This window comes from Pelobates fuscus, chromosome 2 (assembly GCF_036172605.1).
Source record: "Pelobates fuscus isolate aPelFus1 chromosome 2, aPelFus1.pri, whole genome shotgun sequence".
NCBI lineage: Eukaryota > Metazoa > Chordata > Amphibia > Anura > Pelobatidae > Pelobates > Pelobates fuscus.
Genome location: NC_086318.1, coordinates 11,678,099 through 11,704,590, shown reverse-complemented (window position 1 = coordinate 11,704,590; position 26,492 = coordinate 11,678,099). Strand labels below are relative to the sequence as shown.

The 26,492-nt window shown below is 44.5% G+C and overlaps 1 protein-coding gene across 1 annotated transcript in view; it reads right to left on the bottom strand.

Annotated features, from left to right (window-relative positions):
* Window positions 1-653: 653 nt before the first annotated feature.
* The window catches only part of LOC134585375 (uncharacterized), a 91,084-nt gene continuing 65,245 nt past the window's right edge, over window positions 654-26,492 (bottom strand). Inside the window, exons 2-3 of the mRNA XM_063440778.1 lie at window positions 19,734-19,852; window positions 654-1,672 (exon numbers count right to left, since the gene is read on the bottom strand). Coding sequence (XP_063296848.1) covers window positions 1,126-1,672; window positions 19,734-19,852 — 666 coding nt within the window. The 3' untranslated portion in view covers window positions 654-1,125. The remainder of the gene's footprint in view (window positions 1,673-19,733; window positions 19,853-26,492) is intronic.

The following is a 26,492-nucleotide window of genomic DNA, read 5'->3' as shown; positions in this document are numbered from 1 at the left end:
GCCCCTATGTTAATCCAGCCCTGCAATGAGGGGACAGAAAAGTGCACATAGAATTATGACAGAAACACTTTTTTTAACATACACCTATCATTGGCCCTTACCCAACCAAGCACATACTATTCTATATGCAATGATCAGAGATCTGAATGCATCTTCATCGGATTGTTTACCTACACTGTAAAGCAATACTGCAACAAAAATTTACTGAGATCAGAGAGAAAATAGATTTATAGTCTGCCCTGCATGGGAGAGCTGGCATAGGGGGGAATTGGGCAGTCTCAAATCATTCTACTGCAAATTAAATTAGTGGGAGGTGCTCTGGGATATCTGTTTGCACAGTGAGTGATCCTGACATAGCACCCTGTCTGGTATTGGGGGCAATGCGGTCTGTGGCCGGCACAGATCTCTGTGAATGTTCCGTCACTCTGTGAAGGGTCTCACTGATGGAGGTTACAGGGATACATAATGGCACACTGTGTAACTCCAGCCTCCCTGCAGTGATATCATAGAAACAACATTGATAGAATTCCAGTAATATAATAATCGGCACCGGGACAAACTGAACGTTACATACCAGACTATAATTCACTATACCATAATTCTAGTTTAGTGATTCTCTTCCATTTATCAGAAATAAAGACAGTACATTATCAGGCCGTCATGTTATATTTATTATGTAGGAGACAGATATATAATGAAACAAATGTATATGTTGAATTTTATTGGTAAATAATGCTGATTATGTGTGATTATTAAAGGGACACTCTAAGCACCATAACCACTTCATCATCTTGTAATGGTTTTACTGCTAGGAGACTATGGGCATTACCCCCAGGTTTAGTCAAACTGTCTTAAAGTGGCTTCACTAATACAAGTGCTGTCTGTGGCAGTGCCAGCGTAATTTCTGTATTATCAGTGAATTATCAGAGAGGAGTCTGGGGGTCAGAGAGAGCTCTAAACTGGTTTAACAAATAACAAAAACCAGAGGGAGGGCACCTATAAACTCAGATTACCATTACCACTACAAAGAGCTGCACTAACTGGTTTTGGTGATTAGAGTGCTACTTTCATTTAGAAATATTTTTTTTCTGCCTGTGAAGATTCAATTTGATATGTTTGATATGATTAATTCAAACAAACCAAATTAAATTTACCTTTTGTAAAGCATTCAGAGCAGGTTTTGTCGCAGCGATACACAGGCATTTTTTCATTAACTGATTTCATGCATTTCGCAAAACATATTTTATCGTTGTATACCAGGTCGTAAACAAATGCTTTGTTAGTGACCTTATGAAACTGGTCTAGTTTTGATACGATTTCATATGGCCCATTGGGTTTGGTACAATATGCTTGACACGGTGAGTTTAAAGTGAAGAATATTGCACATCCAGCAGGGGGCGCTTTGTTCAGTAGATTTTCTACCGGTGATACGGTTGACCCAGGAGCTGGATATAGAAGTCGATGTTCTGAGTGCTCTCTTTTATTGTTACCCAGTTCTTTATATGAAGCCATTACCATCCGCGATCCTTCATATATTTCACTTTCTTTGCTGAGAACTTTTTTACTAACATCATTGGCTTCATTTTTCAGAGCATCCTTTATATTTTGATCAGTCAGTTGTTCACATTCAGTCTTATCAAATTTAATCACGTAGGCGTACTGCTTTGTAATCCTGAATTAAGAGAGACACATTAAGAGAGGGATTAAAAAAGACAAATTTACAAGGTTTTTGAGATTACTAGAAAATATAAACATGGAATTGTATCCCACTAGGTTATAGTATTAATATTATAGAAGTGTAAGCTGCCGTTTTGGGGATTCTCTGCATGTATTACACATTGCTGTATATTGATTGATGTAACTGTGCTCACTGTAAAACATTATGTAACACAAATTGTATTTATCAGTAATCCTGTCTAAAGGGAAACGATATCATGTGATCTCCCTAAACTTTTTATTGTTAATAAATGAATGCATTATAATTACAGCATTTTGTTTATTATTTAACCATGAAATTGCTATTACCGTATATACTCGAGTATAAGACGAGTTTTTCAGCAAATTTTTTGTGCTGAAAAACCCCCACTCGTCTTATACTCGAGTCAATTGTCTGTATTATGGCAATTTACATTGCCATAATACAGACAAGGACCGGGGGCTGGCAGGAAGCTGTAACTTACCTTCACAGCAGCTCCTGTCAGCTCCCTTCTCTCACCTCCGGTCCGTGCAGCTCCTAGGTCAGCTCCCTCTGCAAGTCTCGTGGCCGCGCGGAGCGTTGCCACGGTAACCCGTGGCAACGCTCTGACCCCGCGGCTCTTGCGAGATTTGCAGAGGGAGCTGACATGGGAGCTGCACGGACCGGAGGTGAGAGAAGGGAGCTAACAGGAGCTGCTGTGAAGGTAAGTAAGAGCTCTCTGCCAGCCCCCTCCTACAGCCCATCCACTGGACCACCAGGGAGTGAGAGCCCCCCTCCATGGCCAGCTAACAACTAGGGAGGGGGGACGAAAAAAAATAAATATTAATAATAAAAAAATAATAAAATAAAAAAAATAATAATATAAGAGAAAAAAAAAATATTAAAATAATTAAAATAATATTAATTAAATAATAATAAAAAATGCCCACCCCCCACCAATTCTCTCCATCACACACACACACTGCACTCACACACACGCACTGCACTCACACACACACACTGCACTCACACACACACTGCATTCACACACACACTGCATTCATTATATACACACACTGCATTCATTATATACACACTGTAAATAAATATTCAATTAATATAATTTTTTTAGGATCTAATTTTATTTAGAAATTTACCAGTAACTGCTGCATTTCCCACCCTAGTCTTATACTCGAGTTGATACCGGAGAAACTGACGGAAGCCAAGCACAGAGAGATGGACACAGGTTTCTTCAGGAAGGAAGAGATTCTTCATTCGATTCACCGACCGGGACTCAGAGGGACTAATGTCACCAAAAAACAGCAAAGTCTGAGCCCTGATCATACAGTGTAGGTCCCTTATATAGGCATGTAGCTCCTCCTATAATCAGTTCAACCTACACATACTCTTATCCATCAACCGAATAGAGACTAAATTCCTGTTTGACCACATGGCTTGCCCAGCACAATGGAGGAGGGGAAATACTCGTATATCCTTTATTCCTACACTTGCTCCTTACACTTATGATTGTATCTTAGCTACGTGTAACTGACTAACTGATAAAACCAACATATGCAAGTGCACATACCACGTGGCAATCTTGTCCTAGTAAATTTATTTTTACTGAGATTCCACCACATTCCCCCCTTTGATGCTTCTAATATTTCACAATTCCAGATGCATCACTTAACCATAGTTTGCTTACACCTCAAGTTGCCATGAACCAGACCAGACTTTGCGACTCCCTAAAGATACGAATCCCTCAACATTCCTCTTCCTGTACTAATTCTCCCTGATTTAGAGCCTCATACCTATATATAGCCATTATCTGTGCAGCAGCCTTTCTCTCTGCTATATTTTCTATAATGCTCTGCACAGACCTAACTACCAAAGGAATCAGACATGGTAGGAGAAGGCACAGCATCAAAATTAGCATGACTCCACCTACCAATGCCTTAAGTCCTCCAAACTGCTCATACCAATTACCAAACCAACTACTTGGATTATACCCTTTCCATACCTGGGTAAGCACATGCGCTAGTTTAACCATATGGCTAGTAAGCTAAGCTATTGCTTGCCCTTCATCATCTATTTGAAGACAACAATTGCTTAGGTTAAACTTCCCACATACACCTCCCTCTACTGCCAATAGGTAATCCAAGGCTAATCTATTTTGGTAAACGGCTGTCCTCATCCTAGTATTATTTTTCGCTAGGAGATTGAGCGCTTGCGATGTTTCATTGGTAATTATCTCAACCACTGCCTGTAACCTTATAATACGGTTGAGCATATATATTGGGGTTCTATATCCAAAAGTACCATCCTCTGCCCACGTAGCTGGCCCATAATAATCTATAATACGCTGGGGAGGTCACTCGTTATCTTCCCAGGTACCTATCTCTAGGGGTCCCCTTTTCTTTCTATGATTCACATCATATACCTTAACTCCCAAAGTCTCTCCTGTTTCAATAGGCAACAAGAAGAAGGATGGTTTGAGCATACCTAACACACATGCCCCTTCCCAGTCCTGTGGTAACTCCGAATAGGCTTTCTTACCACAGATCCAGTACAAATTTGCTGGGGCTTTCCAACTCGATGTAGCAGATAGGTCAAACCACACATCCTTTAAATTGGTATAACTTGCAAACGGGTTAGGTGGTTCTGAGACATTTGAAGCTGACCACCAAGTTGTATTCTTTGTATCATCATCATAAGCTTTTTGCCCTAGACAAGTCAATTCTCCTACAGATGTATTAAACATTATTCCTTTCCTTGCTATGCAAACATAACCTATAATGCAGGTCTTTAATCGCCACTCAGATTTACCTCTAACACTCATTTGATAATCAGCTTGAGAAGATGTTATCTGTTCAATTGTCTCAGAACCGGAATACATTACCTCCTTTGCTTCCCAGGGCCATTGGTCTCCCATATTAGTACCTCCACAACCATAGCAGTTTGTTACATTAAGACTACCGGTAATACTCTCGGCTAGATCAATAAACAAGTTCTTAGCATTATGGGGGATCTTATTCTCTACACTCATCTCCTCGTAGAAAGAATGGAAAACCTGATGAGTCTGGGCTGCCACAGTATCGGTCTCTATCCCTATAAATAATATTGTCCCAGGATCCAAACCTGTCCCATATATCTGGAACCCAAATAAGTTTCCGAACCTATCTATAAACTGTTCAGGATTATTAATAAGTATATGGACTGGGTTACACTCCATAGACTTACAATATGGTTTGGTAGGCAACTTAGTAACAATCATATTCTTATCTACTGTCTGTCCCCAAGTTGCCCACCCTACACAAGACCAATATGGACAATAATTCTAATTCTTATTTGGGCATTTTGGATCTATATACTTGTTCTTACTACTGGGGCAAATATACTTATCATTAGACCCATACGTTCTTTCCCATTTAAGATCCCCGCATACATTCCACGGTTTTCTACCACTTGATATCGCCTTACATGCATCAAATAGCAGAACACCCGAAGAATGTACGGTTTCTAGTATTGTCTTATTTATTAGGGTCCCCTGTGAGTCTCCATTCCGAAGGGTCAACCAAATTGTATGGGGTTGATACTCTGGACTAAAACACTTAGGTTCTCCTACTCCTAAATGGCATATACTATAATCTGGGAAATATGATTGCCTGTTTTTGTAGTCTTAATGCAAACCTCGCAGCCTGGTGTGTCGGTACCTCTACCTTCCTGAATATTTAAAAACACAAATATACATATTATCAAATGCATTTCGCCTGACATCTTTATCCTAATTCTTCATCCGTGCGATGGCACCTCAGCTTCCAGGATGTAAGGGCTGCAAGGAATGGAGTCCTTCAAGTCCTCTCTTCCCTTCACAGAGGTCCCTTCAAGACACTCTGGCTATGTACGTGGGTAGGTGGTCCGGCTTTATCATGGCCGTCAAAACACCTACTTGCTGATCTCTTTGTTTACTCTTGAAGTCCCAATATCTCCTCGTCACTCGCTTTAACCGGATCTTGCAGGGATTCTCTGGATCTGGTGTAGCTTGCCAAGAATCTACTGCTGCTGGTTTAACCCTGGAGTGATGAATCCACGGAGTCACTTCAGCCACCTTTATAGCTGTAGGGGTAGACAAAAGAACAACATAAGGACCCCTCCACTTTGGCCCCAACGGTACACTGTTCTACTCCTTTATCCAAACTTGATCTCCTGGATGATAACAATGGACAGGTGGATAAATATTCACAGGTAATCTATCTTGTACCAATTTCTGTACCTCCTCCATAGTTTTACCCAACTCTACAACCTGCTGCCGGGTAATTCCTTCTGCCAACTGACTTAAATCCCCCCTTAAGTTACCAAGTACAGGAGGTGGACGCCCATACATAATTTCAAAAGGTGAGAGACCCATCCTTCTGGTAGGTGTACTACGAATGCGTAACAGAGTTATTGGCAAAAGAACATTCCATTTAAGTTGAGTTTCTTGACACATCTTTTCCAATTGGTTCTTAATAGTTCTGTTCATCCTTTCCACTTTCCCCAAACTCTGAGGTCTATATGCCGTATGAAGCTTCCACTTAATACCAAGCATATGAGTTAGTTGTTGTAGGCACTGGTGAACAAAGGCTGGACCATTATCCGATCCTATAGAACATGGTAGTACATATCGGGGTATTATTTCTCGCAACAGAAATCGCACAACTTCTCCTGCTTTCTCTGTACGAGTAGGACATGCTTCGACCCAACCTGAGTAGGTACACACAACCACTAGTAGGTAGCGATGTCCGCCGGATTTAGGCATTACTGTATAGTCTATTTGGAGATCGGATATAGGGAGTCCTCCCATATACTGGACTCCCGGTGGTTTCACTGGACCTTGCCATGCGTTGTTCTTGGCACATATCACACATCTTCGTACAATGGCTTGAGTCAAGTTGGACAATTTTGGTATGTAGAAATGCTTCCTAAGAGATTCTTCCATACTATCTCTTCCGAAATGTGTCCCGTTATGATAATTCTGGACAATTTCTACAGCTAGCGATGCTGGAATAACTATTCTTCCATCTTCTAACTGATACCAATTGTTCTCCAGGTACTTCCCAGTTTCGGTTTTTAACCACTTTTCTTCTTGAGCTGTATAAACTGGAGTCCATTGAGACAGAGGGGTCGGTATGAGAGCAGCTATATGTTCCACATACTCCTGTTTTCCTGATTCAGCGGCACGCTTGGCTGCATTATCTGCCATCCGATTTCCTTTTGTTACATCACCATCACCTTTCAGTTGCACTCGACAATGTATGATACCAACTTCTTTCGGTTCCCACACGGCTTCCAGTAGTTGTAATATCTCAGCTGGGGCATGAGTGGTTAAAAACGCATACTTGGAGTCCGTGTAGATGTTCACCCTTAAACCTTCAGCCAATTGTAACGCTCGTGTGAGTGCGATTAGTTCTGCCTTCTGTGCCGATGTTCCTTTTGACAATGGCCGAGCTTCTATCACCTTGTCTATGGTTGTCACTGCATATCCTGCATAGCAAATCCCTTCTTTCACATAAATACTGCCGTCCGTATAGTACTGGACATCAGGGTTCTGGATGGGAAAATCACGAAGGTCCGGTCTACTTGAAAACACTTCATCCATCACCTCCAGGCAATCATGTTGACTCTTAGTAGGTTGTGGCAAAAGGGTAGCTGGATTCAAGGTATTAACAGTCTCTAGATGCACTCTCGGGTTTTCACATAACATAGCTTGATACTTAGTCATGCGGCTATTGCTAAACCAATGATTGCCTTTATAGTCTAGCAGCGTCTGTACTGCGTGTGGGACTCGCACGTAGAGTTCCTGACCCAGAGTGAGCTTATCAGCTTCGGCTACCAGCAGGGCGGCGGCAGCTACGGCTCTTAGACAAGGTGGAAGACCACTGGCCACTGCATCCAATTGTTTGGACATATATGCAACAGGTCGTTGCCATGATCCCAAGTACTGTGTCAATACTCCCACAGCCATTCTTCTTTGCTCGTGTACATATAAGTAGAATGGGCGTGTATGATCAGGTAGACCTAATGCTGGGGCGCTCATCAATGCCTTCTTCACATCTTCAAATGCCATTTGCTGTACGGGGGTCCACAGGAAGGGATCCTGTTCTGTACCTTTTATAGCCACATAAAGAGGTTTCGCCAATATCGCATAACTGGGAATCCATATCAAACAGAAGCCTGCTGCCCCCAAGAACTCTCGCACTTGTCTTCTATTCTTGGGTATTGGTATTTGGCATACAGCTTCTTTTCTCTCTGGCCCCATTATCCTTTGACCTTCAGAGATGGAATCCTAGATACTTGACAGTTGGCTGACACAACTGGGCTTTCTTCCGTGACACCTTGTATCCTGCCTTCCAAAGAATGTGCAGAAGATCATGTGTTGCTTGCTGACATATCTCTCTTGTAACTGCCGCTATCAACAAATCATCTACGTATTGTAATAGTACACATTCTCCTGGGATGGACTTGAAATCCAGTAAGTCTTGACTTAAAGCTGATCCAAATAGGGTAGGGGAATTTTTAAACCCTTGGGGCAGCCTTGTCCAAGTCATCTGGCGTTTCAAGCCCGTTTTCCCATTGGAATGCAAAGAGACACTTGCTTTCCGCAGCAATTCGTAGGCAAAAGAAGGCATCTTTGAGATCCAAAACTGTGAAGTAGGTAGCCCCGCCCGGAATTAAAGCAAGCAGTTTATATGGATTGGGCACAACTGGATGTATACTTACTACTGCATCATTGACTGCTCTCAAGTCCTGCACAGGGCGATACTCATCTGTACCGGGCTTTTGAACAGGCAACAATGGGGTGTTCCAGGGGAAAGTACAGAATTTTAGGATACCATACCTTATGAACTCATCCAAATACGATTGTATGTTCTTCTTGGCCTTTTGTGGGATGTGATATTGTCTTAAGCTCACTGGATACACCCCAAGCTTTAGTTCGATACAAATTGGTGGGATATTACGAGCAAGTCCTGGTGGGTTATTCTCTGCCCACACTCCTGGTATATTGAACAAGGATTCATCACTCAGGGTTTTGGCTAGTCAACACTGTATAAAGTCGCCACTCTTCTTCCTTTGGTACAGATATTGTCATTATACCTGAGGGTCCATTGAACTTCAAAGATGTTGTTCCGTTAGGTAGAAATGTTATCTGTGCTTGTAATTTCGACAACAAATCACGTCCTAGTAGTTGGACTGGACATTCAGGCATATAAAGGAACTGGTGTTTCACTATGTGGCCTCCCAATGTACAGAGTCGACTTTTAAGAATCGGTTTAGCGGCACTCCTTCCAGTTGCTCCAATTACGGTGATAGTTCTTCCTGAAGGAGGAGCGACTAGGTCAGTCACCACCGAATGTTCAGCACCAGTATCGATCATGAACGCACTCCTTTTTCCCCCTATTGCTACATCGACCATAGGCTCCGCTCGGCCAAGGGGGATGGAGCCCGGTCGGTATCAATAGTCCTCCATGACTGTGTCAGCCAAACCGACAAAGTCCCTATCCTCTCTCTCGCGGGGTCTCTGCGCTGCTGGGTAATATCTATCTCCACTAACACTTCCTCTATTATTCCCACTATTTCCTCCAGGACCTCCTCGACCTCCTCTACCTCTCGCTCTACTTCTATAATTACTGCTATATCCTGCCCTAGGTCTGTCTCTCTCATACTGTTCACTTCGTGGACACTCACTTCTTCAATGCCCTTCTTCCCTACAGTACGCGCATTGGTTCCTACTCAAAGGTTCCCCATTCCACGTATTCTCACCTTTATCTGTTCCCCTATATACTTCCTTTTCCCTTCTATCTACGCCTGCGATAGCTACTGCTAGCATATCTGCTTTCCTACGCATCTTTCGCTCTTCCTCCTTCTTCGTCTCTGTCTCCCTTCATATAGACCTTATTTGCTATTTCCATTAGTTGGGTTATGGACATCCCTACAAACCCTTCTAACTTCTGTAGCTTGCGCTTTATATCTCCGTAGGCTTGGCTGACAAAGGCAGAGTTAACCATTCGGGAATTCTCAGGAGCCTCTGGATTAAAGGGGGTATACAAACGGTATGCCTCCAATAATCGGTCATAAAAGTCACTGGGCGATTCATCACATTTCTGTAATACCTCAGCCGTCTTAGACATATTAATCGCCTTTTTTCCTACGGCTTTCATGCCAACAATAATAGCGTCCCTGTATGCTTTTAAATGGGCCATATCTGCGCCATTGACATTCCACTCCGGATCAGTATTTGGATAATGTGCTGTGACCCATGCTGCTGGGTTGGCCTGATTTTGTGTACGGGCCACTTCTTCCAGCGCTTTAATTGCCGCTTGGTTTATCCGTGTCCTTTCCTCGTTGTTAAACAATGTCATAAGCAGTTGCTGGCAATCAGCCCAAGTGGGATTATGTGTCTGGACTATGGAGGTAAACAAATCCGTCATGGCTTGAGGTTTATCAGTGTATGAAGAGTTATGGGTCTTCCAGTTAAATAGATCAGTAGTAGTGAAGGGAACATAGACGAATACAGGATCAGTGTGTTGTAACTGGCCGTCACCATTAATGTGTGTCGGGCCTGGTGTCAGTCGGAGACGCATTTGATAATGTCGGGGTTGGAAGGTACCGGTCAGTTGTCAGGTTAGTATGGGGCTTCGTTTAGAAACGTCAGTTAGGGGTTCCGGTCGAGGGGTAGTAAGACGAGGGTGTCAGGGTACCTGAAGTCTCTACCTCGGAGGAGGTTAGACTTCCCGACGGCCGTTCTCTCAGCGGGGCTGATTCATCCAATCCTCACAGCTCTCATAGTCATTCCCACGCCGGCCGCGAGAGCCCCGCTTCCTTTTATGACACGACGCTCAGGAGCCGACGTCATGACGCCAATCACATCCCGACCTGTCAATCTAGTTCGGAACAACGAATCAGGGCTCGGCAAGGGCGGAGTCATCAATTAAAGAACCAGGGTATAAAAGAGGGATGTGTGTAATGGTTCATTGCCCTGTCGTGGTTCTAGCTTGTCTGGTTCCTCAGTGCTCTTATGTCTATTGTTCTATTTGGTTTTGACTCGGCTTGTACTATCGTTCCTGTTTACCTCTCGTGTCCTTTGACCTCGGCTTGTCTCTCGCTTACCTGTTCTCTCGTTCCCTCGACCTCGGCTTGTCTCTGACCATTCTTTGCTTTCTCCTTACGTTAGTCCGGCCATTCTAAGGTCTGGTATATGTACTCCTCTCCTGTTTGTACTCTGCGTGTTGGATCCCTGTCCCGATCCTGACATTACGACAGGGCCATGGATCCTGCAGGTACAAACGCTCAGCTTGGTCCGCCTGACTCGAGGTTTGAAGCCATGGACCATAGAATGGACCAAATGGCCCTAGCGCTGCAAGCATTACTGTCCCATCCGAGTAATCAAGCAGAGGAGATGCGTACTCCATCTATCTCTCTTGCTAACACAGGCCTAGAGGTAGCCACAGTGGGAACTTCTTCCCGTGTTACTTCCCCTTTACGGTATGGCGGTGCTCCGGATACCTGTCGAGGTTTCCTAAACCAGATAGGGATTCATTTTGAATTACAACCCCGCGCCTACCCTACTGACAGGGCGAAGGTTGGATTCATAATCTCGCTACTCATTGACAAAGCTCTTAGATGGGCTAACCCTCTGTGGTAAAATGATAATCCAGTAGTCTATAACTATAATGCGTTTATTACTACCTTTAGGAGGACTTTTGATCCCCCAGGGAGAAAGGCCAGTGCAGCTAGATTACTATTACATCTTAGACAGCATAGTTTAACCCTTGTAGATTATGCGCTAGAGTTCAGATCCTTGGCGGCAGAGGTCAAGTGGAATGAACAAGCCTATATGGACGTATTTCTGAACGGATTATCAGATGCGATCTTAGACGAGGTTGCCACAAGGGATCTTCCTGAAAATTTAGAGGAATTAATTTCATTTATTTCTCGTATAGATGAACGCATGAGACAGAGGCAGAACACTCGTGATAATGGTTATAGACCTTCCTTAAGATTAACTCCCGCATTTCAGAATTCTGAATCTACTATACTAGCTCTCCCGGAACCTATGCAAATTGGTAACACTCGCCTTTCAGAGAATGAAAGACAATATAGGAGAAGGGAGGGTCGGTGTATGTATTGTGGAGTAGGCGGTCACTTACGCCTAAATTGCCCTAACCGTCCGGGAAACGCTCGCACCTAAGTTTCTCCAGAGGACAGGCCTTGGGTGTTTCTATTTTGTCCTCTACATATGATTACAGGGATCATAGGTTACTACTACAGGTTTCTTTAACTTGGGAAAAGGGAGTACTTAAAGCTATGGCATTAATAGATTCCGGAGCAGCTGAAAGCTTTATTGATCAAACCTTTGTCAAAAACCACTCTATCCCATCTCAGCTAAAGGAGACTCCATGGGCCGTTGAGGCCATAGATGGTAGACCTTTATCAGATCCTGTGATTTCTCGTGAAACTATACAAGTTAAGTTAACCATTGGTATTTTACACGAGGAGGAGATTTCTCTCATGCTTATCTCATCCCCTTCAGTTCCTATAGTTTTGGGGTATCCCTGGCTTAAAAAGCATAACCCTACTATTGATTGGGAGCATGGTGAAATAGTCTCTTGGGGTCAGGGTTGCCAGAAAGGTTGTGTACAGAAAGTCTCACCATTGTGCGTAGTGGACACACCTAGTAACTCTAACAAGCCCACAGATTTACAGATACCTTCCCAGTACCAGGATTTAAAGGCAGTCTTTGATAAGAGGAAGGCTGATACCTTACCCCCACACCGGTCCTTTGATTGTAAGATTAATCTCCTACCTGGTACTATGCCTCCGAGGGGCAATGTATATCCTCTATCCACTAAGGAGAACTTAGTCTTAGAGTACATTCAGGAGAATCTTGACAAAGGATTTATTAGGAGATCCTCTTCTCCAGCCGGAGCCAGTTTCTTTTTTGTAGATAAAAAAGACGGCACACTACGGCCTTGCATTGATTATCGGGGCTTGAATAAGATAACTATCAGAAATGCTTATTTGATTCCCCTAATTACTGAGCTATTTGATCGCCTTAAAGGCTCTAAGATTTTTACCAAGTTAGATCTGAGGGGAGCTTATAACTTGGTGAGAATTCAGCAGGGCGATGAATGGAAAACGGCTTTCAATACCCGGTATGGCCACTATGAGTACACGGTAATGCCCTTCGGGCTTTGCAATGCCCCTGCTGTATTCCAGGACTTGATTAATGGGGTTCTTAGGGAATTTCAACATGAATGTGTTATAGTTTATTTGGATGATATACTAATACACTCTAAAGAGCCTGAGATTCATCACAAACAAGTCAGAAGGGTATTGCACAAACTCCTACAGCATGGGTTGTATTGCAAGTTGGAGAAGGGTAGCTTCGACCAATCTCAGGTAAACTTTCTTGGTTACGTTATTTCTGGTGAGGGGTTTAAGATGGACCCTGTTAAACTCCAATCTATCTTGGATTGGCCATTGCCCAAGGGACTCAAGGCCATTCAGAGGTTTATCGGATTCTCGAATTACTACAGGCGCTTCATTAAGGGGTACTCATCTATTATTGCTCCTATTACCAACATGACTAAACAGGGTGCTGATACTAAGACATGGTCCCCGGAGGCGCTTGTTGCTTTCAGTACACTCAAGGAACAGTTTGCCTCAGCACCGATATTAGTTCATCCAGACACATCTTTGCCTTTCTTACTCGAGGTAGACGCCTCAGAGACAGGTGTAGGCGCTATTCTGTCCCAAAGGTTAAGTTTGAATAAACCACTGCATCCTTGTGTTTTTTTTTCCAGGAAATTGTCTGGGCCTGAGAGCAGGTATGATATTGGTGACAGGGAACTGTTAGCGGTAATTTTGGCTTTAAAGGAGTGGAGACATTTGTTGGAAGGGACTTTACACCCGGTTACTATTTTGACGGATCACAAGAATTTGTCATATATAGGGGAAGCCAAGCGATTATCTGCCAGGCAGGCTCGTTGGTCTTTGTTCCTTACTCATTTCAACTATGTTCTCACTTATAGACCTGGTTCTAAGAACTCTAAGGCCGATGCATTGTCCCGCCAACATGAACCTTCTACTATGCCTGATATGGTTTTTTCTTCTATAGTTCCCAAGCGTAATATTATTGCCAGCACTAGCATCAAGATTCACTCTCCGTTGCTGGATGAGATCAAGAAGTTACAACATCTGGCACCCGGACCTATTCCGGGGGACCGTTACTTCGTTCCTCCTAAACTCCAACTGGAACTTATGCAGTGTTTTCATAACAGTAAATTTGACGGACATCCTGGCATACGCAAGTCATGTTCTCTGATTTCTAAAGATTTCTGGTGGCCTTCATTACGTAAGGATCTTAAGGAATTCGTCGGGGCATGTGATGTCTGTATGAGGACTAAACAACCTCATACGCTTCCATGTGGGCTTTTGCACCCCCTAGAAATTCCTGTGAAACCATGGTCCTGTCTGGCTATAGACTTCATCGTTGATTTACCGGTTTCTAAAAAACATACGGTTATCCTCACAGTAATTGACAGGTTTACCAAAATGGCTCATTTTGTACCTCTGCTCAAATTGCCCTCTTCTCCCAAATTGGCTGAAATTTTTGCGAGGGAGATTTTTCATTTACATGGGATTCCTTCTGAAATCGTTTCTGATAGAGGTTCCCAATTTGTTTCCCGGTTTTGGAGATCCTTGTGTTCCCAGCTTGCGTTGTTTTGTTTCTGAACACCAGGACGATTGGGTCGGTCTGATTCCTTGGGCGGAGTTTGCGCACAATGTGGCAAAACCAACCTCGCCACTGGGCCCTGGAGAAGCCTGTTTGCTAGCCTCCTACCTACTGACTATGGCCCCTGGGTTATTTGGGGCATATTGTACTTTATATGGCGGCTACTGGCCCTTTAAGCACAGTGAATGGTATTTTATTGTACTGCTGCTGGCCCTTTAAGAACTGTCTGGGGACATATTGAGACTTTGGGTAACAATACCCTTTAAGACTATGGCCCCTGAAAACGTATGGACTTTTATTTGGTGAGTATGGCCCTTTAAGAACCGGCTGGGGACATCTTGTAACTTTGGTGAACAATGTCCCTTTAAGACTATGTCCCCAGACCTGTAAAATAACTTGTTCCTGGCTTTCCCCCACTTGGTTCAGTAAATAGGGCTTACTGAACCAAGTACCACACAGGCGGACCACCCAGAAGCTAAAGTGTGCAGGCAATTTACCTCCCAGGCTGTGAGGTTAGGTTAATTGCAGGTGGCGGCGGCCATCTTTGTTCAGTCGAACGCGGTCAGCGGTATATGCTAAAGATTCTGTGGAACTGAAATCGGCTACACATTCTGCCGAACACCGCTGACCCTTACCTTCTTCCATACTGAACTTGCAGCTCCAGAGACTAAGTCCCGTTCGAAATGGGACTTAGTCGTTTTTTCGCATGAAATTGACCGGCCGCACAGCCCAAATCTATGGAACTGTTTTGGGCAGGAAAACGTGCTTGCGGTCGGTCATAAAGGGACCTCCAGCTAACTTTTGATCCACTGGAGGGATTTGGCTGATTTTTGGAAGGGTGTATGTTTAAAGTGTGCTGATTCTAAATATGCAGTTGTTAGGAAGATTGGATGTATGGATTTAAAGTTATAGCACATGTATAAAAACTGTAGTTTTCCTGGCTGTAATAATTATGTTAACTGGTTATCTGAGGGGAGGGGATGTGTGGGTGGAACCATGTATGTGATTGGTTATTTTATGCCTCCCCCTGGGTGTGGCCTGTAAGTGTACAAGTGTAATAAAAGCCAGGCTGGATGAGCCAGTCCAGAGTTCCTGTTTTACCCTCAAAGTGATGTGTCGTCTCATTATTGGGGGGAAGGATTTATTGAGTGCTGTTCCAGTTGACTGCTAGGAGTACAAGCCTATTCGTATGGTTCCTATTCAATGGTCTACAGCATTCATATGCTTGGGAGAATTTAAAGGTTTCTCGGATTCGGTGATTGTGGTGTCTGCCAGAGTGCTTGGAGTCCTCAGGAAGCACTAGGAGCATCCATTAACGGAGGTACCCAGTCGGGGTGCCAGGCGATCCGTTACACACAACAACAGTGTTTGCGATTCTACTCGTTCTAGCCCCTTTTTCATGAATTATGGCTTTCATCCTTCCGTTCTTCCGTCGGCCTCCCCCTCCCAGGGGATACCGTCGGTTGATATTCATGTTGCCAATCTGAGAAAGTTGTGGGATCAGACTCGACAAATCCTTATTCATAATTCCATGGTGTCCAAACGACACGCTGACAAACGCAGAAGGGTGGCTCCTGTATTCTCTCCGGGTGATAGGGTATGGTTGAGTACCAGAAACATCCGCTTGAAAGTTCCTTCCATGAAATTTGCTCCTCGTTACATAGGCCCTTACAGGGTTCTGTCTCGGATAAATCCTGTTGCATATCGTCTGGCTCTTCCGCCTGCTTTACGCATCCCGAACTCCTTTCATGTTTCTTTATTGAAGCCTTTGGTATGTAACAGATTTTCCTCCACTGTGCCTTCCCCTCGTTCTGTCCAGGTTGAGGGTCAGGAGGAGTATGAGATCAATTCCATCCTCGATTCTCGGATTTCTCGGGGGAAGGTGCAATATCTTGTTGACTGGAAAGGATATGGTCCTGAGGAGAGGTCTTGGGTGGTCCAAGAGGATGTGCATGCTCCTCGCCTTCTCAGGGCTTTTCATGCTCGCTTTCCGTGTCGCCCCGGTTCCTTCCGCCCGGTGGGCGTTTCTGAGGGGGGGGGTACTGTCAGGGTACCTGAAGTCTCTACCTCGGAGGAGGTTAGACTTCCCGACGGCCGTTCTCTCAGCGGGGCTGATTCATCCAATCCTCACAGCTCTCATAGTCATTCCCACGCCAGCCGCGAGAGCCCCGCTTCCTTTTATGACACGACGCTCAGGAGCCGACGTCATGACGGCAATCACATCCCGACCTGTCAATCTAGTTCGGAACAACGAATCAGGGCTCGGCAAGGGCGGAGTCATCAATTAAAGAACCAGGGTATAAAAGAGGGATGTGTGTAATGGTTCATTGCCCTGTTCTAGCTTGTCTGGTTCCTCAGTGCTCTTATGTCTATTGTTCTATTTGGTTTTGACTCGGCTTGTACTATTGTTCCTGTTTACCTCTCGTGTCCTTTGACCTCGGCTTGTCTCTCGCTTACCTGTTCTCTCGTTCCCTCGACCTCGGCTTGTCTCTGACCATTCTTTGCTTTCTCCTTACGTTAGTCCGGCCATTCTAAGGTCCGGTATACGTACTCCTCTCCTGTTCGTACTCTGCGTGTTGGATCCCTGTCCCGATCCTGACAGAGGGGAAGGGGACGCTTTACTGAGGGGGAGATCAGTGAGTAAAATATTCCGGGCCGGGCTAGGAGGAGCCTGACCAGGAACTAGATATGACATCAAATCTGGATAGGTGGGGTTAACGGAGGTAGGTACCGGAAGGGGAGGGTTTAAAACAAGAGGGCTGGGCTCTGAGCTAGAGGAGGGGGTAGGTGGGGACAACGGGGCAAGGGGAGTAGCGTTACCAACAGCACCTCCTCTTCCTGTGAAGGAGGAGTAAGGGGGCGGCATGGGGATCTCGGATTCAGGAGGCGTGTCCAAAATGGGCGTAATTACGGCCTTATTGGACAAGCGAGTTCTGGCCACCATGAGGCGACATTGTTCCTCGTGGCATACCCGGATCCATTTTGGCAAGTCATTTACGGCCTGCTTCCAACAGTCAATATACGGAAACTGGCCGCAAAGTTCAGGCCTACCTGATACAGCCACGTGTACACGCTGTACCAGATTAGGATCCAAACTGCTACGTGGTGGCCATGCAGCCACCAAAGTAGGCCATTCCCTACTACATAAAGTAGTCAGGCGTGTTGGAGATATTTTTACCCCAAAATCATACACAGTGTATCCCTTTTTAAAGTTTTTCAACATACATCCTAAGGGATCCATAACCGTTGAATCTGACGCACCCATACTAACAATGAAGCGTTGTCTCCAACAGAAACTAAACAAACACACTTCCAACGGTCACACCCGTTCCCTTGGCAACAGCACCACGTGGTACAGTTACTAGGTGAAACGCACACAACAAATCATACAGGGAATTCCCGTACACACACAGCTGTTACACCAGTCACTAAATAACTATTACTGCGCCTCTTGGCGAAACTATACAGTCACCCACGCTATAATTCCCTATATCTGAATTACCCGTCTATAACATACCCCAGTAACATTGTCTTTACAAACAGTAGTTATAGTACGGTTAGCATTGGTTAGAGTACAATTTAAAGTCACATTTCAATTAGTAGTGGTTATGGTGTTAAACATACAACATGGACGACAGTTATTAGTAGTTATTTACAGTATCAGTAATTATACATGGTTATGGTACCGTGCGCTATAATACAGTTACACACTATTCACACTCTCGCTAGACGGCAGAGCTCACGCTATCTAGCAAGATATACACGCTACTACAACAATCTTTAACACATTTACAATTCCCAACTAATCTATTGGCCAGTACCTCAATGGACTACCTAAAACTATTTACATCCGTTTTGGTTAGCCACGCTGCCCAAGCACCACATATAGCGAACTAGAGGGCGGAATTTACAACAGCACCCTCTTAGTCTATATACTCTATCAAAAATCTAGTGGGTTCCAAATTTACACGCCTTCCCACTTAGCCAATATAGGTTGAGATCTAGCGGACCGAATTTACACAGACGCCGCTTAGTCTCGCGGTCCCTCCGACCTAGCGAACGTAATATACACCCTAGAACGCTAGTCTAGACAAGACACCGGGGTCCGGCTTGGGCTATTTACACAGAACCCAGCCTGACTCCAAACCAAAATTAAACGGGCTGACTACAGGGCGTTTAATTGAGCGGTGCGCCTTCGCTCCTTCCCTCCACTGGAGGGGGCAGATTCCATACACAAATAACCCCTTATGGGCCTACCGCACAATCGGTATCCAATACCCCTAGTGGGTCCACCGTCTAAAACAGTAGTCGTCTTACCTCCTCGTTCCTGAACCTGAGTTCACACTCATCGACGGGGGCACCCCAGCACTTACTACGTAGAGGCCGATGATCTCCTGGACAACAGACCAGTGGCGCCGAGACGAAGGGAGGTCCACGCAGAAGTTCAGGGGTGCAGCCGTAGAGAGCGTGGGCAAAGATAGACCATCTCACGCCTCTGCTTCTCAGCTACTGTTGAACGATGAGCTTCCCGGCCAATTGCACCAAATGATACCGGAGAAACTGACGGAAGCCAAGCACAGAGAGATGGACACAGGTTTCTTCAGGAAGGAAGAGATTCTTTATTCGATTCACCGACCGGGACTCAGAGGGACTAATGTCACCAAAAAACAGCAAAGTCTGAGCCCTGATCATACAGTGTAGGTCCCTTATATAGGCATGTAGCTCCTCCCATAATCAGTTCAACCTACACATACTCTTATCCATCAACCGAATAGAGACTAAATTCCTGTTTGACCACATGGCTTGCCCAGCACAATGGAGGAGGGGAAATACTCGTATATCCTGTATTCCTACACTTGCTCCTTACACTACTGATTGTATCTTAGCTACGTGTAACTGACTAACTGATACACCAACATATGCAAGTGCACATACCACGTGGCAATCTTGTCCTAGTAAATTTATTTTTACTGAGATTCCACCACAGAGTCAATAAGTTTTCCCAGTTTTTTGGGGTAAAATTAGGGGCCTTGGCTTATATTCGGGTCGGCTTATACTCGAGTATATAAAGTATATTAAATTTCCGTGCATTCTGTGTATCATTGCTTTAAATTAAAAACCTGGTAGTAAAGTTATTTAACGCAAAACATGCCCAGACGCGTGCAAGCACATTGTAAGCAGCCGATCAGTGGATTATTTGAAGGTCTATATTTCCTAGAAAATAAATATTATTCCATCACTACATCCACAGCGACAAACAGTAAAACGGAAACAGATCCCTACCCGTATGTCTGGCTGACATAATCCGTTACCCTTTTTAATTGTTCATTCGTAAATCCGGTCACTGTTGATGTCGAGCTCCAGTAACAGAACAGGAGGCAGAGAACGGGCAACTTCCACACCTGGAATCACAACAATTATTTTATTCTCCTCGTTACTAATGGAAGGAATAATTCATGGAGGGTATAACGGGATCTCCTAATGGAAACAGGCCTGTTTACATGGTGTGTTCAATAAAAACATGGCAACATTTCATTCTTTGTGTGTTATTAGTTTAAGCAGACTTTTATTGTCTATTGTTGTGACTTAGATGATGATCAGATCACATTTTATGACCAATTTGTGCAGAAATCCATATCATTCCAAAGGGTTCACATACTTTTTCTTGCAACTGTATATATAGCCCTATTCCCTATTCTCACAGTGTGTTTCCCTAAGTGTGTGTCAGGAGAGACCACTGAGGAACGGGGGGAGCAGAGAGACAACTAAGGAAATGGGGGAGGAGTGGAGAGACCACCAAGGGACAGTGGGTTAGGAGAGACCACTAAGGGATGGAGGGAAGGAGAGGATAAACCACTAAGGGACAGAAGAGGGTTGAGAGGAGAGACTACTAATGTACGGGGGGGAGGAAGAGACCACAAAGGGGCAGGGGGCGTGAGGAGAGACCACTAAGGGAAAAGGGTGATGGAGAGGAGAGACCACTAAGGTACAGGGGAGGAGAGAAATGAGAGACCACTAAGGGACAGAGGGCAGATGGGCTACTAAGGAACAGGGAGAGAGGAGAGACTACTAAGGGACATGAGGCAAAGGAGAGCACTAAGGGACAGGGGGCAGGGGACACAAAGCTTAAATGAAAACACACAATAAATTAACAAAATAAATATAATAATAAAAACAAAGAGCTACCCCCTTCTCAGCCCAGGCAAGAATTAGTCCCTATCCTACCCAACAAACTCTCACACTACACACACACATACATAATGCATCCCTACACACACACACACACACAAACACCCAATGCATCCCTATTCACACACACACATAAACACACCATGCTTCCCTCACACACAGAAACACACAACTTATCAATTACACACACAAACACACACACACAATGCATCCCTTACACACACGCACAAACACAATGCATGCTTTGCACACATACATAGAAACACACTATGCATCCCTTACACACACACTGCATCCCTTACACACACACTGCTTTCTATCCCTTACACACAAACACACTGCATCCCTTAGACACACACTTCATTCCCTAAACAAACTGGTATCCCTATACAGGGCCGGACTGACCCACCGGGAAATTTCCCAGTAGGCCGTCGGCACCTCGGGCTGGGGAGACATCTGGGTGACTTGCGGCCGAGGGGAGAGCTGGCTGTTCTGTCTCTGCTCCCCCGCCCTTGCATGCTACCTAAGACTGGGGCTGGAATATGACATCATATTCCGGCCCCGGTCTCCTTAAGCTGCGCTCTGGGGAGCAGAGACAGAACAGCCAGCTGCCCCTGCGGCCGCCAGCACACCAAGCTGTCTGCCCAAAGGTAGCAACAATTATGTGTGTCATGCTGTGTGTGTGTCTGTCTGTCATGGTGTGTGTGTGTGTGTCTGTCTGTCTGTGTCATGGTCTATGTGTGTCTGTCATGGTGTGTGTCTGTCTGTCATGGTGTGTGTCTGTCTGTCATGGTGTGTGTCTGTCTGTCAGGGTGTGTGTCTGTCTGTCATGGTGTGTGTGTCTGTGTCATGGTCTGTGTGTGTCTGTCATGGTCTGTGTGTCTGTCTGCCTGTGTCATAGTATGTGTGTGTCTGTCATGGTGTGTGTGTCTGTGTCATGGTGTGTCTGTGTCTGTGTCATGGTGTGAGTGTCTGTCTGTGTCATGGTGTGTCTGTCTGTCTGTGTCATGGTGTGTCTGTCTGTCATGGTGTGTGTGTCTCCGTCTGTGTCATGGTCTGTGTCATGGTGTGTCTGTCATGGTATGTGTGTGTCAAGGTGTGTTTGTGTCTGTCATAGTATGTGTGTGTCATGGTGTGTTTGTGTCTGTCATAGTATGTGTGTGTCATGGTGTGTTTGTGTCTGTCATGGTATATGTGTGTGTCTGTCGTGGGGTGTGTGTGTGTCTGTGTGTGTTTTTAAAAATAGTGTTTTTACTCACTTTTTTTTCCCCCAACATCGTGCTGGTCTCCCCTCAACTGGCCCTGCCTCTAAGGCTGAGATCATCAAGCTTGATGATCTCAGCCAATCCGCACTGACAGGTTACTGGCTATGGGAGGGATAATGTATAATAAACACAGGTTACTGGTTATGGGAGGATAATGTATAATAAACACAGGTTACTGGCTATGGGAGGATAATGTATAATAAACACAGGTTACCGGCCATGGGAGGATAATGTATAATAAACACAGGTTACTGGCTATGGGGTGATAATGTATAATAAGCACAGGTTACTGGCTATGGGGGGGATAATGTATAATAAACACAGGTTACTGGCTATGGGAGGATAATGTATAATAAACACAGGTCACTGGCTATGGGAGGATAATGTATAATAAACACAGGTCCTGGCTATGGGAGGATAATGTATAATAAACACAGGTTACTGGCTATGGGGAGGATAATGTATAATAAACACAGGTTACTGGCTATGGAGGATAATGTATAATAAACACAGGTTACTGGCTATGGAAGGATAATGTATAATAAACACATGATACTGGCTATGGGGGGATAATGTATAATAAACACAGGTTACTGGCTATGGGAGGATAATGTATAATAAACACAGGTTACTGGCTATGGGGAGGATAATGTATAATAAACACAGGTCACTGGCTATGGGAGGATAATGTATAATAAACACAGGTTACTAGCTATGGGGGATAATGTATAATAAACACAGGTTACTGGTTGTGGGGGGATAAAGTATAATAAACACAGTGTCTCAAATATTTTTGTGTTTAACTTTTAGATACCTAGTTTCTTGGACTTAACTATAGGCATATCTCTATATTATTCACTGCTCTATTTTCTCCAATATACCAGGTTGATTGATAGCTCTTCTCTCCCTTTGCTTGGCTCTGCAAGTGAGAGTGGGGGGAGCTGTCTAATCTGTTCAATCTTTTGTAAATTGCATATCTATATCTGGGTTCAAGCCCAACTTAGGTGGAACTGGTACCACCATCCTGGCCCGTTACCCTAGTCTCAGATTCAACAGTTTGCTGGTCAGAGACAGGGGTACTTTATACCCAATCCTCTCTTTTACTGGCTATGGGGGATAATCTATAATAAACATAGGTTACTGGCTATGGGGCTAATGTATAATAAACACAAACACACAAAAAAAAATAATAATAAAAAATAAAATAAAAATGAATGCAGCTTCAGAATTAATTTAAATTGCATGCTGTCTTGGAGGTGGGAGGGTCTGGGAGGGAGGGTCTGCTGCTGATTGACTGGAATGTGTCTGCTGACTGTGAGGTACAGGGGCAAAGTTTACTCAATGAGGACAAATAATGGGCGGACCGAACATCGCATATTTTCACCATCCGTGGCGAACGCGAAAAAGCTATGTTCGCCAGGAACTATTCACCTGCGAACCGTTCGGGACATCACTAATTGTTTCTTCAATAATCAGAAGTACAAGGCACAATGCGGACACCCACAGGGTGTCTAATGATGTAAACTAAGCAATCAAAGTGAATTCCACTTTTTAGGTCAATAGCCAAATTAAGAACAGTTGACTTTTTTTTCCACATGAATTAATAAAAAGAGACTATTATATACCCTCACAGCTGTTAATTACATACCCACTAACTGGGATAATGACACTTCGAGCTGGTGGGGTGCCAGACTCAATGCCCTAAATGTTATTAATCATAATTAGGAATATGTCTTTATGGCAGTAATACCTCAAAATAAGCGGACAGTCCCATATATAAGGAATAAACTATACACACATATTCATATTAATGAGTGAAATAAATTGGCGATGTTGGGGCTAAATTCAAATTACATGTGCAATACAGAGTTTAGCCACAAGATGCCGCCAAAGAATTACTTTTAAATCTTTTTAGACCATAGACCTCTATAAACAGAATATATCGCTAGCAAACAATAAATATATTGAATCAGATACCCCTGCATTGAGAGTTTTACTTCTAAGTATTCTCCCCAGGAAAAATAGTTATAAAAAAAAAATAGATAAGAAAAAATAACTTATAATAATAATAACAAATAAGTTGGAGGCACCTGATATTAACACAGTGTCTGCCACCATTGTTGGGGCCATAACGGAGCTAGGAGCAGCCAGCCTGGGGGCAAGTCACCTTTCACTTCACAGGAATAGATTGACAGTAGTTTGATCCAGAGGGACAATCTACGTCCTGGAACCCACACATACACACATTCTTACTCATAAAAAGATAATTGTTTTGAATTGAGAAAATTGCAACATTTAGGACAAAATTGAGGATTGGGACAAATTTCTCCAACTTTGTTTTGGTCACAGTAAAACTATTTTATCTTGAATTCTGCAATTCAGTTTTCATTTTATCAAATAACGATTTAGTTAAAGGGAATCTCCAGTGCCAGGAAAACAATCCGTTTTCCTGGCACTGGAGGGTCCCTCTCCCTCCCACCCCCAATCCCTGGTTACTGAAGGGGTGAAAACCCCTTCAGTCACTTACCTGAGGCAGCGGCGATGTCCCTCGTCGCTGTCTCCTCCTCCGCGCCGCTCCTCCTCTGCATTGCGTCGGCCGGTGGGCGAGACTGATCCCGCCCACCGGCCGAGGAGACCTAATGCGCATGCGCGGCATTGCCGCGCATGCGCATGCGCATGCGCATTAGCGCTCTCCATAGGAAAGCATTGAAAAATAATTTCACTGCTTTCCTATGGGGAAATGAGCGACGCTGGAGGTCCTCACACAGCGTGAGGACGTCCAGCGACGCTCTAGCACAGGTTTCCTGTGCTATGAAGGAGGAAGTGACCTCTAGTGGCTGTCTAGTAGACAGCCACTAGAGGTGGAGTTAACCCTGCAAGGTAATTATTGCAGTTTATAAAAACTGCAATAATTACACTTGCAGGGTTAAGGGTAGTGGGAGTTGGCACCCAGACCACTCCAATGGGCAGAAGTGGTCTGGGTGCCTGGAGTGTCCCTTTAATAAACTCTATAGTTGTTCACAATTACCAGTTCAATGAAAAGTAATACCCAGGGCCGCCATCAGGGGGTGACAACCATGACTGTTGTTACGGGCCCGGCGGCCCTGGGGGGCCCGGACTGCTCTGGCAGTCCCGGGCCCCACTTTCCCTCTCTGCACACATAGATAGCGAATATCGCGATCTATGTGTGCAGCCGCGGGCCCCCGGCTCCCTGTTACCGCAGGAGGGCCCAGCACACTGCCTCTTCTCCTCTCTTCTCTCTTCTAATAACTCTCGCGAGACCCGGTTGCCATGGCAACGCTCCGCGGGTCTCGCGAGAGTTATAGGAAGAGAGAAGAGAGGAGAAGAGGCAGTGTGCTGGGCCCCCTCTGCGGTAACAGGGAGCCGGGGGGGGGGGCCCCACCGGACCACCAGTGATGGAATCTCCCCCTCCCTGGACCAGGTAAGCAGGGAGGGGGGAATAACATTTAATGAAATTTATTTTTATTTGTGTGAAAATGCCCCTTCCTCCCCTTCTGTCTGCTTTGGACTAATACTCTCATTATGCTAAGCCAGAACAACCTGCAATGTATTATTTGGCCAGGGTTGCCATATGGACTGCATAAAAATCAATAATACTCTGCAGGGAAGTGATGGCTTAACCTCCAGAATTCCTGATCATTTGAACTACACTTCACATAATGCTCTGCCAGCCATTAAAGGGTGTACGGACTACAACATCAGGAGTGCCAGAGGGTTAAGCCATCACTGAAGAAGAGAACACTTTCTGATATAAATAGCCTTCCCAACTGTAGGAGGACACTCAAAGGGTTAAATTATGTGTCTTATGATGAAACAGTCAAAAATTTATTTTGCTTGTACATCACAGACTCTTGTATTTTGTTATGCTACAGAACATATACATTTTACTCCCCCCCCCAGATTGCACATTTACACACACACGCACACACTACATACACTGACACAACACACACACACTGCATACACCAACACAACACACACTGCATACACTAACACAACACACTCTGCATACACTAACACCACACACTCTGCATACACTGACACAACACACACAGCATACACTAACACAACACACACTGCATACACTAACACAACACACACTGCATACACTGACACAACACACACTGCATACACTGACACAACACACACTCTGCATACACTAACACAACACACACTGCATACACCAACACAACACAAACTGCATACACTAACACAACACACACTCTCCATATACTAACACAACACACTGCAGACACCAACACAACACACACTGCATACACTAACAACATGCACTCTGCATACACTGACACAACACACACTGCATACACTAACACAACACACACTGCATACACTGACACAACACACACTGCATACACTGACACAACACACACTGCATACACTGACACACCACACACTCTGCATACACTGACACAACACACTCTGCATACACTAACACAACACACACTGCATACACTAACACAACACACACTCTCCATATACTAACACAACACACACTCTCCATATACTAACACAACACACTGCATACACCAACACAACACACACTGCA